The sequence below is a fragment of the Helianthus annuus genome, chromosome 4 (genome assembly GCF_002127325.2).
Source record: "Helianthus annuus cultivar XRQ/B chromosome 4, HanXRQr2.0-SUNRISE, whole genome shotgun sequence".
Classification (NCBI taxonomy): Eukaryota; Viridiplantae; Streptophyta; class Magnoliopsida; order Asterales; family Asteraceae; genus Helianthus; species Helianthus annuus.
The window spans coordinates 22,210,666-22,229,884 of NC_035436.2; the positions used below are offsets into that span (position 1 = coordinate 22,210,666).

General features: G+C 36.9%; 2 protein-coding genes across 2 annotated transcripts; both read left to right on the forward strand.

Annotated features, from left to right (window-relative positions):
• The first annotated feature begins 12,761 nt into the window (after positions 1 to 12,761).
• LOC110933047 (zinc finger MYM-type protein 1-like) lies at positions 12,762 to 16,483 on the forward strand. The gene is made up of 3 exons (XM_022176289.1): positions 12,762 to 13,313; positions 13,395 to 14,492; positions 16,478 to 16,483. Exons 1-3 carry the CDS (start codon positions 12,762 to 12,764, stop codon positions 16,481 to 16,483), a joined length of 1,656 nt encoding a protein of 551 aa, XP_022031981.1.
• Positions 16,484 to 18,538: 2,055 nt separating this feature from the next.
• On the forward strand, positions 18,539 to 18,970 carry LOC110933048 (glutamic acid-rich protein-like). Its single transcript, XM_022176290.1, has one exon. The coding sequence runs from the start codon at positions 18,539 to 18,541 to the stop codon at positions 18,968 to 18,970; it is 432 nt and encodes a 143-aa protein (XP_022031982.1).
• Positions 18,971 to 19,219: the final 249 nt, after the last annotated feature.

The following is a 19,219-nucleotide window of genomic DNA, read 5'->3' on the forward strand; positions in this document are numbered from 1 at the left end:
CAATTAAGGTAATCCTCTTAACCGTTTGTTATTGTTTTTGTCTAGTCAAGATGTTGAAGAAGATTGTGTATGGTTTCTACGGTGTGACGGGGTGGTTTAGCATGATGCTCTAGGTGAGGATGACGATGTATGGCTATGGTGATGGTGATACTTGGGCGTTTTAAGAAGTGTATTGTGTGCCATCACGGATCTCAGTGCGGGTCTTCCAATTAGCAAGTTTGTCGGTTCGCTTTTGTTGCAAGGTGAACCCGAGTCACGGCTTCGACCCGACTATTGTTGCCTTCGGTTGTGACGATGATGGTCGTCAAGATGATTAGGTAGTTAGGGCATCGCTTATGGTTTGCGGGTAGAACTGAGGTGACGGTTCTATAACAATTCTTTGGATGGGTGTTGTGGTGTGAGGGTTTGCATTATGTATGTGAAGGTTAAGGCTTAGGTAAGTAAGTGTAGGGTTGATAGTAAGGAAGCTGATTGCATGATCAGGATGGCTGGTTTGCGTGAAAACCATAGCTTGTTGTTAAGTGTTGGAATTCTTGTTAGGTTCTTGCATGAAATTAGTTAGGATTTTGAAGATGCTGATGGTTTGGGATGATGAAGATGAGCCGTAGGTTGTTGGAGCAAAAAAATGGGTGAACATTATTATAGCATGTATCATGGTATGTTGTATGGTAAAGTATGGTGATGCATGGGAGTATTGGGCAAATATTAACAGATGTTGATCATGATGGATACGTGAGGAGGGGTTGTTTTGGGATGGTTAATATTAAATACACAATGTTGAGCTATGTGTGTGTATGCTTTAAATATGGATATGATGAAAATGGAACTATTTTATTAAGCAAGGTGCCATGCACCTTCATTAATTAACCAAGCTAGCAAACACCTCCTTTCTCTTTCATGTTATTTTGGTGTTTTGATTTTGATTCATGCAAATCAATTAAGGTTGGGATTTATGGCAAGTTTCAAATAGGATGGTGAGGTTGGGCATGCGTGGGATACCTGGTACGGTTCACAGGTTTGACCGGGTCAGGGGTGATCTGAATTCGATGGTGCACGGGTCGAGATATTGTTAACTATCGGAATGAATTGTAACCACGGGTTATTCGGTTACAGGTTTCATTTGAGGACGCGGTTCGAGACGGTTAGCTTGTGGACCTGGAAGCTTTGCACCCCGTGAGTTCTAATCCCCTTTCTCTTAAATATTTTCGGGGCTAGCATACATGCTTTTCATATGTTTTCATACGTGTCATGAGGTTTATATATTAAAGAGTTATGCGACAAAAAAATGTTTTATGAACATTTTTTTTTCACAAATGATATTTTTATACGACGTAGTGATTAATTTGGCTTCATTAGTCCTGCGTAGGCGTATGTTGTTTTACTTAGTGATGTCGAGGTCGTATAGGTATGGGGCATGGTAGATATTGATATTTAAAGCGCTACTTGTGTCATGATAAATTTTATTCTATCATAGGTTTCGAACCTTAATGGTAGTGAGATTGTGAAGGTAGTAGTTGTTGAGTAGTTGACGTGCTATTAACATTGTATGTGTACATGTGCCTTATATGAATTTGCATCCTTGAGGTGCTTAATGACGGTTACTCGTGATGGCGGCGTTACCTTCGGGGTGGCGTCAGGTCACAAGATGCGGGTTACTCGTGATGGCGGCGTTACTTTCGGGGTGGCGTCAGGTCACGAGAAACACCCTTGTGGTGTTTAGATGATTAGCCCTAGTGGCAACGACGGACCCTTCGGGGTTAATATGCGGGTGACAGACTCTTCGGAGTCAAATTGGAGGAGACGAAACCCTGACGAGGGTGCCCTGACGAGGGAAAATGATGATAGCCTACGGGCAACAAATGATGTGTTAGGTTCCCACCTTATGTGCTTATGTGTTTCACGCTAGTTAAATGGTGGGTATGTGATATTTATTTGTGTCGTTGATGAATGATGTCAAATGATGCGGGTGACGAATGATATTAAACCATGTAGTCGACTGACGAGGTTAAGTTACAATTGAGTTTTAGAACATTAGTTGTTATGTCCTAGACACGGATCGGTTTGGTTAATCATCCTACGAATTAAGATGCATATCGGGTCATCCTTTGATGTTTACGTGATCTGATCCAAATCGGAAAGGATTACATGTAGGATGATTGGGCCTAAGATATGGGTAGAGTTTTGGTTTACGGGTTGGACCCGTAAAACTTTTAAAATGATGTCAACATAATTTAATAAGCACTGGTGTTTTTACAAAGGTGGTGGTTTGGTTTTCAAATTAACCGTTTTTGATGTGTTTTAAAAGCTTTAACTTAAACTATTAGAACCCACTCAGCGTAGCTGACTTTTACATGTATGTTAGACTGTTTTGCAGGTGTGTGATTCGAGTCAGTGTTGCTCTTGGCCAGCGGATGAGATTACTGGTGTTAGGGTGGAAGGCATTCGATTTGTTAGAAACTAAATAACATTTTGAGTTTTTATTTAATCATGTACTGTTTTAGTTAAAATTTTCCGCTGCGTATTTCAAGTGAAGTCTTATTTTTAAACAGTACACTGTGATGTGACCCGACTATAGGGCACCCAGTTTGGGGGCCTTACATATCCATTATATACACATGCTTGTTATTAAATGCATGTCTCTTTCTTTTGTAGATATAATGTCAAATTTATCAAAGCTTGAATTCACCGCACTTGACATCTCGGGTAACAACTACCTCCCATGGACTCTTGATGCTAAAATTCATTTGACAGCAAATAATTTGGGGGAGACAATTATTGATGGTAATCAAACTTCACCTCAAGATCAAGCGAAAGCTATGATATCCATCATCTTCACGAAGATCTAAAGCGGGAATATCTAACTGTTGAGGACCCTCTTGAATTATGGACAAACATCAAAGAACGTTTTGACCACTAGAAGTTGGTCTTACTCCCCAAAGCCCGCTATGAATGGCTTTATTTACGACTACAGGATTTTAAGACTGTCAGTGAATATAATTCTGCCTTGTTTCGCATTACCTCTGAGTTAAAATTATGTGGTGAAAAAATAACCAAAGAAGACATACTTGAAAAAACTTCCTGAATGTTCCATGCCTCAAACATGCTCCTGTCGCAGCAATACCGGGAACGTAAATTTACTAAATATTCTGAATTGATATCATGTCTTCTGGTCGCGGAGCAAAACAACATGCTCCTACTACAAAGCCATCAATCGCAACCCGCCGGTGCAAGCCCATTCCCTGAAGCGAATGTGGCCATTTATCAAAGCGGACGAGGTAGAGGTAGAGGTCGCAGCCCCAGTAGAGGTCATGGTCATGGTCGAGGATGAGGATATGCATGGCATCTAGAGTTCCAGAACACTAAAAATAGTGATGGTGAATCGAGTTGACATAATCGGGGCGACCCTCAAAAGGGAAAAGTAGCGGGAACCAAAGCAACATTTGTTATAAATGTGGGATGTCAAATCATTAGTCTCGCACATGTCGCACCCCTAAACACCTCATTGAGGCATATCAACGCATGATGAAAGAAAAAGGAAAGAATGTTGAAACTAATATGATTGAGGATGCACCTCCAGCCATGATACCAGACGTTCATTTGGATGCATGTGATTTCATTGAAAATGTTTGTGATGTTTAAACATATTTAATGTACCTTTTATGTTTTACATTTCACATTGTGACCTTTGTATTTGGTTTTGGTTTGAAACTCTTGCCATGTTTCATTTTACTTCTTTGCACTAACTTTTATTTATTTTTAATAATGTTTGGTATATAGCGGTAGTACTAATACTATTCTCAATCTGTGAGATGCTCAACAGATTGTTTTCAAGTTCAATGATATAGTTCACTTTGTCAAAAGTAACGACTCCATTCATTAGAGTTCCTTCACCAACTATTCTGCCACCCTGATTCCCTGCAAATCCAACATATCCTTCGTTGATAGATTTGTCATCATAGAGCAAAGCCAGCATTCCCATCATATGCCTTGAAGCTCCGCTGTCCATGATCCACTTCGAGATTATCGACCTCGGAAGCCCCTGCATTCATCAAAGAAATTCATTCAAACAATGAAGCCCATGATTTCTTTACCTTTGGAACACTACCAAACACAAGATCACATGACACATCAACTTTCGGAATGTTAAAGATGACATTCGGAACATCAATTTTGACTTTTGGTTTTAATTCTACCCTTTTAATTGGTGGAAATTCCTCAAGCAGCTTGTCAAGTTCAAATTCAAGTTTATCAACATCATTTTCAAAAACTTTTGGTTCAGTTTTCAAAACATTCTCCATTTTCTTTGCTTCAACTGACTGTTTTGGTTTTGCCACCCAAGATTGGTTTTCAAAAATTTTTGTCTTCGGATAAACCTTTGAAGTCTTTCGAGTTTTCGAAGATTCGCCAATCTCAAAGGTTGATTTCGGCTTTTCTCGGACTTCAAAGATTCACCTCTTTTCAAAATTCGAACGGGAAACCATGGGTTTTCTACCCTTAACATCAGTTGGAGTTTTAGGTTTAGATTTTTACAAAACTGGTTTCTCAAACTTTTTCACGCACTGCTTGGCCATATGACCTATTTCATTGCAGCGGTAACGAATTCTTTTGTCATACTCGATAAAAGTTGATTTGTAGGTCTCTTCTTTCAACTTTTTCATGCATTGAAATCGTCAACGACTTTTTGACTAAAGATATAATCCTTTTCTTCAACCGTGTTCTTACCAGCAACAAAAACCTCACACAACTTTTCTTTTGGCTTGACATTCTTTTTGGCCATTTTCTTTTCAAATCCAACCCCTTTGTTTTTGAAATTGTTACCATTTCTTTTGTTATTTCGACCATTGCCCACCCACTCTTTCTTTCCTGAGTTGTTTGATTGTGGTTTCACAAAAGACCTTTTAGGTTTTGAAAGAAACTCATTGCTGTTCACATCAGAAATGTCAATCTCCACAAGCTTAAACACTTTTTCAACATTTTGCAAGTTCGCATTCTAGATTGGATACTCAAAATCATAATAGAGTTTGTCAGTTCCGGTCATTGTGTAAACCACAATGATTGAATCATCATTCACAACTGTATCTGATTTAGGTATGAACTTGTCCAAGAAGTTACCATCTTCTTCAGAATCAGAAATGGAGTTTTCAAAATGAGTTTTCACAGTATCAAACTCCGAGTTATCACTTTCTTCATCTAACACTTGGTCAACAGCGGTTTTGATCACCTGTGACTCATTATCAGTGTCGGATGGAGAAAATGTAACATTCTCCGGCAGAGACACCGATTCGTACTATATCTAGTGTCAGTAACCTTATCAAAGGCTCCAGTAGAGAACACATAACATTATCTTTGGGTGCCCAATTAAGTATTGATAATGCATTATATTCTAGTAAATCCAGAAGAAATTTGCTCAGCTTTAAAGATATTCCAAAAAATGGTTACCACCTAAAAACAATATCTGAAAATAAAATTGAATATCTTCAAATTACTTCAAGCAAAAATGGTCAAGAAACCATTGTTGAGCAATTAGAAGCCTTATCCTCTGGAACAACGTGCATGTGGAGTTCAACGTTTTTCGTCTATTCCCATTTGACAGGTCCATCGCAACGCGTCTGTTTTTTCTTTTGAAAGTTCTGTCACAACGCGCAGGTCATGGATCCCGATTTAGTTATTATTTTCTATATATGTTTTGCACATGCTCGCGGTCATGTAAAGAACATTTGCATTTCATCTAATCTATATACTTTATAAAGTAAACCATTGGGGGACACATATGCACATGTGCATGGACAAAACATAACATAATGTGCATGTGCATATATATATATATATATATATATATATATATATATATATATATATATATATATATATATATATATATATATATATATATATATATATATATATATCCAAAATCAGTACCTAAACAAAAGTAAATCAGAGAATACTTAATCGAATACATTAATCAATCATCAACTAACAATCATTGAACTGCTAACAAAATAAGAACAATCGAAAAAAATCAGAACGTTAACGAAATTAGGCGAATGTAACAACAAAGAAGAATAATAGAATCACACACTAGACATTACCGTCGATTTAATGTCTTCCAATCCGATGTTTGTTGATCGAATGTGTTGGAGGGATCTTAATTGCCGTGTTCGACAGGGAATTAGGGTTTTCTTTTGAAGCATATGTTGTAAAATAAGGTATATTTGGAAAGTTGGTAATCAGATTTGTGGACTATCCATTAGAATTCCGGTGATCCATTTAGTTGCTTTCTTTTAGGCGGAAATTCATCTGAGGTGAAACCATGGGGTGACATATAGATTAGATGAAATGCAAATGTTTTTTACATAACCGCGAGCATGTGTAAAACATATATAGAAAATAATAACTAAATCGGGATCCATGACCTGCGCGTTGTGACAGACCTATCAAAAGAAAAAATAGACGCGCTGCGATGGACCTGTCAATTGGGAAAAGTAGATGAAAAAACGTTGAACTCCAATTTTTTGGTTAGATTTTTAAGAAACTCTTTAAGACAATATGAGATAATGGGTTGGGTATCAGACGGGTTTTGGTAATCACAGTCTCGTATCCAATTGTTAAACCATGGCTCATAGCCTCATACCCATTACACATTACCCGTCAGGCTCGCGGGTTTCCCCTCGGGAATCAGTACCTGCTTATGATCTTGCCCAAGTTATCTGCCAAATTGTCACATGAACTTGTAATGAAAATTACATCATTTTTCAGGAAAGAAACCATGGCATGCCAACCATGAAGGATAATATAGTAATTTCCGATTCTCAACTATCAGGCAACCATAAACACCCTCCACTCATTAATGATGATAAGTTATCCATAGATGCATACCTAAACAATAATACGCTGGCAAATGGAAATTAAATACTTTAAATAGTCAGATTCTAATTACTAACTGTCGATGGTGTTTTGTGGTGGTCGGATCGCTTTCAGGTTCAAATCCTCGACTGGAAACTTTCATATGAGAGTGCAAACTTTCAGCAGGTTGGAGCGTGTTGGTGGAGTGTGCAAACTGGAAAAGTTGTTGAGAGATGATATTGGTGTTGAATGGTGATTGAACTATTTGATCACCTACATATTCATATGAGTCTGAAAGCACGAGTCAACCATCATGAAAGTCCTACAGGTAATTACACAATAAAACACATAAAGAGTCATTTTTTTTGCTTATATTAAAAGTCATCACTTTCAGCAGATTACATGGGAAGCGTTGAGGATATTAACAACGTTGAGACCGAACGTAACAGCAGCCTTATGTCAAAGTCGTGTTCGCAGTGTTAATTTTTTTTTTTTTTTCGATTTTATATAAAGGATACCCCTAAAAAAATACGAGGATACCCCTAACCAAAAAATAGGATACTTTTTTTTAGTAAAATCTAATTCTTTTTATAAAGTTTAATACTACTAATTACTAAATATTGATGTTTAACTTAGATTTTTTAATTTAATTATATTATTAATAAATATTTATTTCTCTTTTTCCAATTCCAATACACTTTCAGTTTCTAAATAATTTCAAGCTTCCCACCCCACCAAAACCATCCCGCCCAATTTTTCCATCTTTTCTCCTTAACCCAAATTCCCCATAATTCTCAAAACCTAAACCTAATTCTCAAAACCTAAATTGAGCATCTGCCCTCTAACATCCCCCATTCTCTATGTCTCGCTATCAAACATAGCAATAAGAATTGATTATTCGACTTCAGAGATTAGATCTCCGTGACCTACAATTTCAATAATTCGAGATATTCGGTCATGGAGTTGTCTAGCGGTGGTGCTGCTTAAGAGGTAAGGATAACCGTCTATTGAACTCAATGTTTTTTGTTCTTTGATTCAAATCTATAATGATCTCCTATCTGGTTTATGATTTTGTTGGTAGTAAACCCAAGTCCTTAAAAAATCAATTTTGCTGGTTTGAAGAATCGATATTGCTGATTTTAAGAATCAATATTGTTGGTTTGAAGATGCACATCAGTTGCTCGAAGAAATGCTTCTACCAATTTTTCTATTGATTTTTAAGTTTATTCGTTAGGAGCCTAGTAACTAATTGTTGTATCTTGAGTTCTCACATCTCTTTATTTTAGTTATTTGAATATTAGTAGTTTTCTTATATGAACTTTTAAAATTGTTTTGACTTATGAGTTATGTTGAAGTGTTGTATGAAACCGGTTATTACTTATTCGAATTGGTCTTGGCTTCTGGCTTCACCATGCCTGTTTAAAGGTTATTACCAATCTATTTTAGACTTCTAGGGCATGTTTGGCTAAAAGCTTATTTAAGTGAAAAAATGACTTTTTGTGAAAAGGACTTATTAGCTTATAACTTTTTGAAAATGAGTTTTTAAAAAAGTGTTTGGAGTAGCTTATGAGGTGGGAAAAGCCAATAAATCAATAAGTTGTTTTTTAAAAAGTGTTTGCCATAGTTTATTGATGTAAAATGAATAAAAGGGACAAACAAATAATATAAGGAGTGTTAAATCAGGGGTAATCTGGTAATTTGGTGTTTCAAAAGTTATAAGCTGATCAAAAAGTCACAACATGTTAACTTCTCAAAAACTCCTTTTTCTTCTTTTCAAAAAGTCATTTTGAAAAGAACTTTTAGGTTTGCCAAACAATAAAACTCCTTTTTAGTTTTTTGATTAAGTCAATAAGTCAATAAGTTGGTTACGTGATATTTGAGATATGATATCTAGATTCCTAGATGTTTGTTGAATAGTGTTTTAATCTCTTAGTGTAGACCTTTGATTAACTTCCATTGCCACATGCCAAGTTTTGTTTGTTGTTGACTGGTTTATTTTGTTGTTGGCCTTTGATCAGCATTTATTCATATGTTAAAATAGTTGCAACCTCAAAAAAGTAAATCTATTATATAAACCTTGGATACCTTCGCATGCTTCATTTGCATATATAGTCTTGACCTGCTTTGTCTAAGTATATTGACTAAGATCTCGTTAATGATCATGGCTAAGTATATTGACTAAGATCTTGTTAATGATCAACCTTGGTTTTATTTAGTCGACTGACCTTGTACTCCTAAGTAGGGGTGCAAACCAGACGAGACGAGCTTGAGCTCATTTAGCTTATGAAAATATATTTAAAAATAGTATTTATTATTATTTAAAAATATATTTAATTTACTAATTAAATTTATAAGTATAGTGGGCTCTTTTAGGCTTGCGAGCTGGCTTGAGCTCGATAAGGGAAGCTCGGGCTTGTTTACTAAACAAGCTTGTTTTTAAGCTTGGGTTCGGGCTTGAGTTTGTTTAAGCTTTGCTTGTTTCAAGTTGTTTTTTTAGTCGAGCCCAAGTAGCTCAACTTGTTTGCACCCCTACTCGTAAGGCTGCTTAAACTGATGATTTGCCTAAAAAGTTTTCTGAATTTGAGAAGTCATAACACAAGCTCCCATCACATTTCTTCCTTATATCATAGTACTAAAAAAATCATTATACAATAATCAACCTTTTACATATGGTAAGTTTGGAGTAAAATTTTTACCCAATTGACCTGTTTGTAAATGTCAGTTTTGAACTTTATCCCACACTAACCCGTTTTGTAAATGCTTCTATTCATAGATCTTAATTAAGCATAGATGAAGCATTTATTGTTATTTTTAATAGTTAACAAGCACTTCAGTTTATATGTTAATTAAGCTCATTCCATATCTCCAATTCTGTAGCTTGATTTCTCCCTCACATGTAATTGGATAGCTAGGCCCTATCATTTTCTTCACCATGGGCGTTTGATCCAGCCATCCAGGTTTGTATATGTGGCGGACCATCCCGTTCGATAAAATGGGATGGGATAAAGTTTCACAACCGCACAGGGAAGCCATCATGAACCACTTAAGGGTAAATAAGTTACATGCATATAATTTACGTTGCAGACGTTTAACGACGCGTATACAACCGTAAACAGACTGTTAAACGACTGCAAACACGCCGTTAAATGGCTGCGAAAACAGACTGTTAAACGGCTGCAAACACGCCATCATGGCACTTGATAATGATTTTCCTATGTAAAACCATTAAATAAAATTTTGGGACCACAATAGTTTTTCCGGCCTAAAATAAGCTGGTTACCCACTTTTATGTTTTAAGAAACTCTTTAAGACAATATGAGATAATGGGTTGGGTATCAGACGGGTTTTGGTAATCACAGTCTCGTATCCAATTGTTAAACCATGGCTCATAGCCTCATACCCATTACACATTACCCGTCAGGCTCGCGGGTTTCCCCTCGGGAATCAGTACCTGCTTATGATCTTGCCCAAGTTATCTGCCAAATTGTCACATGAACTTGTAATGAAAATTACATCATTTTTCAGGAAAGAAACCATGGCATGCCAACCATGAAGGATAATATAGTAATTTCCGATTCTCAACTATCAGGCAACCATAAACACCCTCCACTCATTAATGATGATAAGTTATCCATAGATGCATACCTAAACAATAATACGCTGGCAAATGGAAATTAAATACTTTAAATAGTCAGATTCTAATTACTAACTGTCGATGGTGTTTTGTGGTGGTCGGATCGCTTTCAGGTTCAAATCCTCGACTGGAAACTTTCATATGAGAGTGCAAACTTTCAGCAGGTTGGAGCGTGTTGGTGGAGTGTGCAAACTGGAAAAGTTGTTGAGAGATGATATTGGTGTTGAATGGTGATTGAACTATTTGATCACCTACATATTCATATGAGTCTGAAAGCACGAGTCAACCATCATGAAAGTCCTACAGGTAATTACACAATAAAACACATAAAGAGTCATTTTTTTTGCTTATATTAAAAGTCATCACTTTCAGCAGATTACATGGGAAGCGTTGAGGATATTAACAACGTTGAGACCGAACGTAACAGCAGCCTTATGTCAAAGTCGTGTTCGCAGTGTTAATTTTTTTTTTTTTCGATTTTATATAAAGGATACCCCTAAAAAAATACGAGGATACCCCTAACCAAAAAATAGGATACTTTTTTTTAGTAAAATCTAATTCTTTTTATAAAGTTTAAACTTAAGTTTTATTTATTACACAAAAAGTCTCTGTAGTTGTAATTTACTAGTTTTAACTATTTTATAAAACAAAAAAAACCTCAAGGGACTGTAATTTACTAGTGTTAAAATAGTTAAAACTAGTAAATCACAACTACAGGGACTGTTTGTGTAATAAATAAAACTTAAAAGCTAACTTCAGTTAAAAAAATTAACGGAAGTTCATTGAGTACCAACATGTTGATAGGTAGGATTATTGTATACCAATTACGTAGGTAAGATTATTATTTACCAATGGGACAAAGGTTGGTTTATTAAAAACCAATTTTCCTTCTGTAAATCGAAAAGTTGGAGATTATTAACTATTAAGATTGCAAAATGGTATGATAACCAGCCTGAGCCCATCATCAACCATTCAACAGCCCAAACCCAAATCAATTTTAATTGAAATAGGCCCAGTTATCATGTGATGGTGTGGGACTCTGGGCGGCAATTGAAAAAAAAATAGAGAAACTGAGAAACCAAACGTCGGCAATTGAGTTGAGCGTCCTCTTCCCTGCGATTCCCATCATCAACGATTCAACAGGTCAGAAACATCGTCCCGATTCGTCCCTGAAGCCTTGAACTCGAAGAATACCATCGTTTCGTTGTGAGTTTTCGGCTTCTTGGCCCTTAATTCCTTGAAATTCTTGAATATTGATAATGCGAAATTCCTCGGAGAATACCTCCGTTAAATAGTAAAACAATAAAGGGAAAAGCCTCAATAATGGTTTCTAATTATTGCTTTGTTCGGTGGTGGTGGACAACTGGACATGATAATTTGGTGAAGATAGCACCAAAATAAAATAATATCAAAACCAATAGATAATTTGATTTGATACTTTATTTTAGTTTTTAGTTTTTCAGTTATTGTTTGTAACTTGTAAGTTTATGTGAATTGTGATTTGTGAATATGTTAGGTTTTAAGATGTGTATCTTTAATTCTTTAAATGTTTGTTGTTAATGTAATATTGTTTATGTTCGAAAACTAAAACTTTTCTCTTTTCGTTGTTAAACTAGGGAGTTGATTAGTTGAATTCTTTGATTTGTGATGAAGATGAAACCACAAACTAAAAAACAATCTCTAATTGGGAACTTTTTCAAAAGAAAATTTGAGGAAATTGATGAAAACCGGGTTGCTAATGATACAATCCCGAATGATACAAGTCCGAATGTTGCTAATGATAATGTTCAAGCAAATGATGACATTGATGCAAGTCCGAATGTTGTTATGCAAGAAAATGTTAATATTGGTCCAAGTACTCCTACAACTTCAATTCCTACAACACGAGGTATTATCGATTTGAATGATCTTCCTTCGGATCCCTATGATAGGCCACCTATTGCTAGTTATCACCCTAATCAAATAGATGACATAAGAAGGGCGTATCTTGTTAAAGGGGCTTTTCAACCGCGTAGTCATGAATTTCCTTTCAAAGACTATTATGGAAAAAAAGGCGTTTTGTTGTTACTTGGTTTAATGATCATAAGTGGTTAGAGTATAGTACTAAAGTAGATAAAGCCTTCTGTTTATATTGTTACTTGTTTAAAGAAGATGTTGGTAATCAAGGAGGAAGAGATACATGGTCATCTAATTCTAAAGGCTTTTGTGATTGGAGTAAAAAGAGTTCCTTAACAGAACATGTTGGGAAAGTTGATAGCCATCATTTAAAGGCAGCGCAAAAATGTCACATCTGATGAAACAAGACGAACACATAGATGAGAATTTAAACAAATCGACTAAAGAAGAAAAGATTGCAAATTATTATCGATTGCTTGGTTCTGTTATGAGTGCTAGATTCTGTTTAGAAAACTCTTTACCATTTTGTGGCCATGATGAATCGGAAGAATCTAATTCTCAAGGAATTTTTCTTTCGGTTTTAAAGCTGATCAGTACCAATCATTCGGAAATTGGTAAGTACACATTGGGGAAAGCAAAAAAGAACAATAAATTGACATCGCCAATGATACAGAAGGAGATTATTGAATGTTTTGCGAAGGAAGTAACCAAAAACATATGTGAAGAAATTAAAGATGATGTGTTTGGGTTATTGGTTGATGAATCTAGTGACGTATCTATGAAGGAACAGATGGCTGTAGTTGTTAGATTTGTTGATAAATTTGGGGTTGTTAGAGAAAATTTTATTGGAATTGTTCACGTGAGAGACACGGCTTCTTCAACTCTTAAAGAAGCCATTGATTCTTTAATAGCAAATAACCAGTTGAGCATAAAACAAGTAAGTAATTAGTTTTATTGATTCTTTAAATAAACTTTAAAAACTCATTATTTGCTTTAATGTTATTTTTTGTTTAAATAGGTAAGGGGACAAGGTTATGATGGTGCAAGCAACATACGGGGAGAATTTAATGGATTAAAAGCTTTGATTCTAAAAGATAACCCGTCAGCATATTACATCCATTGTTTTGCTCATCAACTTCAGTTGGTGATTGTGGCGGTCGCAAAAAAACATCCCGGTGTTAAAACTTTCTACGAATACCTTTCCATGGTTGTTACTACAGTTTCTGCTTCTTGCAAATGGAAAGATATGATAAGGGAGACAAAAAAAGCGAGAGTGGAAAAAGAAATACTTGAAGGTGAGATTAAGACGGGAAAAGGATTAAACCAAGAGGTTTCCCTAGCACGATCCGGTGATACACGATGGGGTTCACATCATAGAACAATCATCAGTTTGCTTAGGTTGTTTCCGGAAGTTGTTACGGTACTTCAATATGTTAAAGAAGATGGAGATTGTAGTCAACAACGAACAAATGCAAAAGGTATTCTATCATACTTTAAAAAACTTGAGTTTGTTTTTTATATGCACTTAATGGGAGATGTTTTAAGCTACACAAATGCTCTCTCAAAACATCTCCAACAAAAAGGTAAGGATTTATTAGAAGCGGCCAACTTGATAAATGGAACAAAACGAGCATTAAATGCTTTAAGAGAAAATGGGTTTGAGTCGATGTTGGAGAAAGTTACTTCCTTTTGTGAAAAAAACAATATTACGATGGTAGACATGACAGAAAGTTATGGTAATCCAAGAAACCGAAAGAATGTCATTACAAATCTACATCATTTTGAAGTTGACATTTTTAATGAGGTTTTGGATATGCAACTTCAAGAATTAGGAAATCGATTTAGTGAGGTAACAACTAGTTTGATAAAAAATATGTCGGGTTTAAATCCTTGTAACGGGTTTTCTAAGTTTGACCCATCGAAGATATTGGCGTTTGCTGAGATGTACCCGAATGATTTTACTACGAAAGAATTAGGGACTCTTTTGGGTGATATTGAGTCATTTCGTTACACTATAAGCGATGATGTTAGATTTGCTAACTTAAATGGAATAAGTGATCTTGCTACTCTTATGGTGGAAACCGGAACACATAGTTCTTGTCCTTTGGTTTATCGGGTAGTGAAGCTAGCTTTGTTTTTACCGGTTGCAACCGCAACTGTTGAAAGATGTTTTTCTAAAATGAAGCTTGTCAAGACGGATTTACGCAATCGAATGGGCCCGGAATATTTGAACAATGCTTTGGTTTGTGCGATCGAAAAAGAAACTTTTGATAAAGTAAAAGACGATGACGTGATGGAACGATTTCAAGCTATGAGAAAAAGAAGAGGGCAAATCTATTAGGTATTATTTTTTTTATTATTGTACTTATTATCGTTTTTTATTATTGTATGAATACACCGTAAAAATTTTTTTGGGATACCCCTGGTTTTAAGGTCTAGCTCCGCCACTGCTTATGTGAATGAAGCTGCAAGATACAAGGTAAAAAATTATACCAGTTTGGTATACATGTACATATAGTCAACCATTTAACATCAACTAATAGATTCAGTATGCCCTTTCCATTGGTAAAATTACAAACTTTTCTTCTTTGTCGATGTCCTATAGGTTGTCGCTATGGTATATGTAACCCAATTCTTGGGCTAGAACTTTCTTTTTTATCTTTTTTTTTTTTTGTATGAGGTATGAGCATCATGTTGGGTAAGTTAGAAGCCGTAGGAACAAAATATGAGTAATAATTCATTAACCTATTATCATATTCGTTAAAGATTGTGTGACAACCCGTAACTTTGAGATAAAAACTCGTTCGTTTCATTTTATTTTTATTAAAACCTACGTGTTGCTAATTGATGAAATAATTACATTTTATCTGTATCACGTTGAACCAGCCCAAACCATCTGAACCATGGCACAACTCGTGTAACCCGATACCTATGAGACCCGTACCGTAACTTGATTAATATATATCAAACTAATTAAGTTGACACTAAACTTTATTATTACTAGTAGTAAAGGAAATATAAAATAATAATAATACACCTATTATTTCATGTTGCATCTATAAGCTGCCAACATTCCACGTAATTCCACTCCTTCTCTTTTGTGTTTTGTGGAGCAGCCCACACCCCAAAGATTCTCACAGCCCAAGTTTCCTTTTATTTGTGCCCAAGTTCTTGGCCCATGCTAAATCCCAACCGCCACATCCACCCTCTTTGTTATATACGTATGTGCATGTCTATTGATAGATATTCCAACCAAAGAAAAATATCCAACCCTAACCGCCCTCCCAACTTTACGGCAGTCACCTCTCCTCCCTCTCTCTCCCTCGGCAACCGTAGCACATCACCACTCCTCCGTCACCGATCGCCGGTAAGCCCCGCATATCTCGTTACTTTGTTTTATGAACGTGTTGTCTCGGTTACGGTCTGACCGACCTTAACTTTGTTTGATGCCTGCGATTATGTGATTACATGAAACTATTATGTGAACTTGTTGTGAATATGAATGATAACATGGGAACCACGAAACTGTTATGTGAATCCGACCTATGAAATCATTAGATAGTAAATAGGGTCCGAAACTTTTTAGTCGGAACCTGTTACCAACGAAAATACTCCCTGGATGAACCCGTATCTGATACTTGATATTCGTATACGTGATTATCCAAATCGACTAACTGAGAAATAAATGAACGTGGTGATGTTTTATCATTTTTTTTATAATAAGAGTGGTAAAGACTCCTAAAAATTTATGCTTGAATGAAGTATACTTCATGGCTGGGGTATGGGTGTTAACCATTGAAAGCTTGCTCCTGTATTTTCATGGTGGGTACAATCAAGCATGCCCAATGTACAACTCAGTGATGCGTGTTAAGGATAAAGGTTAGAGATATGAACATGCTGGATATTATCGATGACTTAGGGATCATGTGTGCATGTTAGAACTGGTGATTTATTTTGAATAAAACCATTAGCATTGTTGCTCGAATATTGCGTAAACAGAATTAGGAGGGCATGCTGGTGACGGTTCATGATAACTGTGATGATAATTGATCTGTCTTGGTGACTTTTCTATTTATGTGATATGGTTTATGTGTGGTATAGGTATAATGATTGATGCTTATAATAATCTTTATGTGATGATCTTGTTAATACGTAATTTTAATTTAATGAATTATACATGAATGATGATGTTGTACCCTGGTATGATTAGAATGACGCTAGATGATGTTATGATCATTCATTCGATGGGTGTCTAAGTATACATACATGTGTTAACTATTTGCTTGATAATAGGGTTGGGCAATAGGGTATTGATCTATAAGAACCTGTGATGATAATGTTGTTAAATAGGTGTGGGCCGATCAATATGGTTAAAGGGCTTTGGTCAGTATGTTTTGATACTTAGGTGTGGGTTGGGTTAAATATGGAATGGCCCAATAGCGAGTGGCCAATTGGGCTGTTTGGGTTAATTGTCGGTGGGTCAGCCATAATGAACTGGGTTGTGAGGTTAATGGGTCGCACACTTTAGCTGGTTAAATTACGATACATGAATGCTTGTCATAATTAGCCTGCACACTTGAATGTAAACTGAACCACTTGTGATATGGTGTGATGTGAATTTGCATTGCTTTTAGACCCAATCGCTTGCTATGATCTGCGTAATAATATACGTGCTACTTGTTGCAATCTGTGTAGTAAATGCAAGTACATATGTATTGTGTGTTCACGAAACTGACTGTCCTTGGTAACCACGATAGGATTTGACTGATCAACTATTTAACGAGCATTTAATCTAACCGAGCAAACCAAGGTGAGTTCACACTTTCTACAAGGCATGGGATTCCCAGGGTGGGAATGGGATTGTATGATTTATTCGTGCAAACTTAGTTAATGGAACCTAATGATATGGTCCTCAGGGTGAGGATGGTAAATCATAAGATACGGCTAGACTAGTATACCAATTGAACTGATCTTCGCACACACGCCAGGGTTGGCAGTGATATTATGACTGGTCTTCGCACACATGCCTGGGAAAGGTCGCGAACTATATACTAAAACTTCGCACACATGCCAGGGTGGCCGCGATACAAATATACATAGTCTAGGATACTTGGGAAACTTTCCCCTAATCTTCGCATACATGCCTAGAGGGCCGCGATACGAACTAATATGATACATGACTTAACGAACGAACACAAGGCTTACTTTACTAATACTATTACAGAATTGTTTACTGTGAACTCGCTCAACTAGTTGTTGACTCTCTGCTGCATGCCTTGCAGGACCTTAGGTACATATGGAGCTTGCACGGGAGGCACAGTCGTTGTGGGATAAGGATCGTGGATGTTATTCTAAACACTTGAACATTATTTTGGGTTTTCATATTATGTTTCCGCTACTTAATCAAAGTTTGGTTTGAACATCAATTGTATTGAATTGAGTTTTGCAAACTACTTAAAGTATTATTCACTATGTTCAATATGATTGATGGCTAGATCCTGGTCATGTCACGCCTCCAAGCGGTGGTACGCCGCGTGTGGATTTTGGGGGTGTGACAGATTGGTATCAGAGCCATTGGTTATAGAGAACTAGGTTTTAATATGGGAAAACGTTTTATTAAAACCAGACTATAACCAGAACAGTGCTCTCAACGATCCACAACGACGCTTCGCTCCACGTGCAAGACTCAACATTCTAGGTGGTATGGTTTATGCTTTTATTGCCTACTTGCTAGTTACATAGAATTTTGCTCATGGTATGCTTAGATAAACATAGCAACTGTTGATTGAAACCTTGTGTGCTTACCCTTTTCTGTCATTCTTTTCTTCCCTTTCTACGTCAATACCCTCTTTTGGTAGGTTGTGAGTGTGCATTCTTTCGTTTAACTTGCGTTGCGTCATCAACTCGACAGGCATGTCTGCACCGTCCGCATCTTTCGACCAATCCCGGGCGCCAGAGAAGGCACCCGCTGCTACTCACTCACCCCCGCGTCAGGTGGAGACGCGTGCGGCTTATAGGAAGAGACTCGCGCAGGGCGGGGAGTCGTCCTCCCGACCTACGCATGCACTACCAGTTAACTCGCTCAGCGCCCAGGCCGAGTCTGCTGTGAATAAGGCCCTCCGAGATTATAACCAGATTCTAATAGAACAAAACCAAGTCTTAATGGAGCAAAATCAGAAATTACTAAAAAGGGTTGCTACCCTAGGAGGGCGAGTGGAAGCTCAGGAGAAGCATATACAGGAACTTAATAGGAGAACTACTGATTTGAAGGCAGAAGCCCTAAAAGGGCGCGAGGTACAAGATCTGATACTGAGAGACGCTCGAGTGGATCATGAAAGGCTTAACTCGCATGCCGAAAGGCTAGGTATGATGGATTGGAGGGTCCATCAGTTGGAGGAAGCCCGCTTCGCACCTGAACCCGAGCCAGCCCCAGTCCCGGCACCTCCCGAGCCAGAGGCGGAAGAGGAGGAAGAAGAGCCGGAAGAGGAGGAAGAAGAGCCGGAAGAGGAGAAAGAAGAGCCGGAGGAGGTCTCGGATAATGACGGAGACGATGATGATGGTAGTGACCTCGAGGATGGAGACGTGGACGACTGACTCGTCTTTCACTCGTTAATCTAGTTATTTTTCTTTCATTTGTTTTCATGCAGACAATCGTGGCGATTAAAACTTTTGCGAATATTCGATGTAGTGACTTATATGGGTTAATTTGAATGGATTTTCTTATTTTATTGTTTTAAGGATATTTCTTGTGCTGAGTTGTAACCTTACCTCTTTTTCCCCTTGCACTACAAGAGTCACATCTTTGACTCTACGACAGTTACCTTAATTATGGTAAACCTCTCG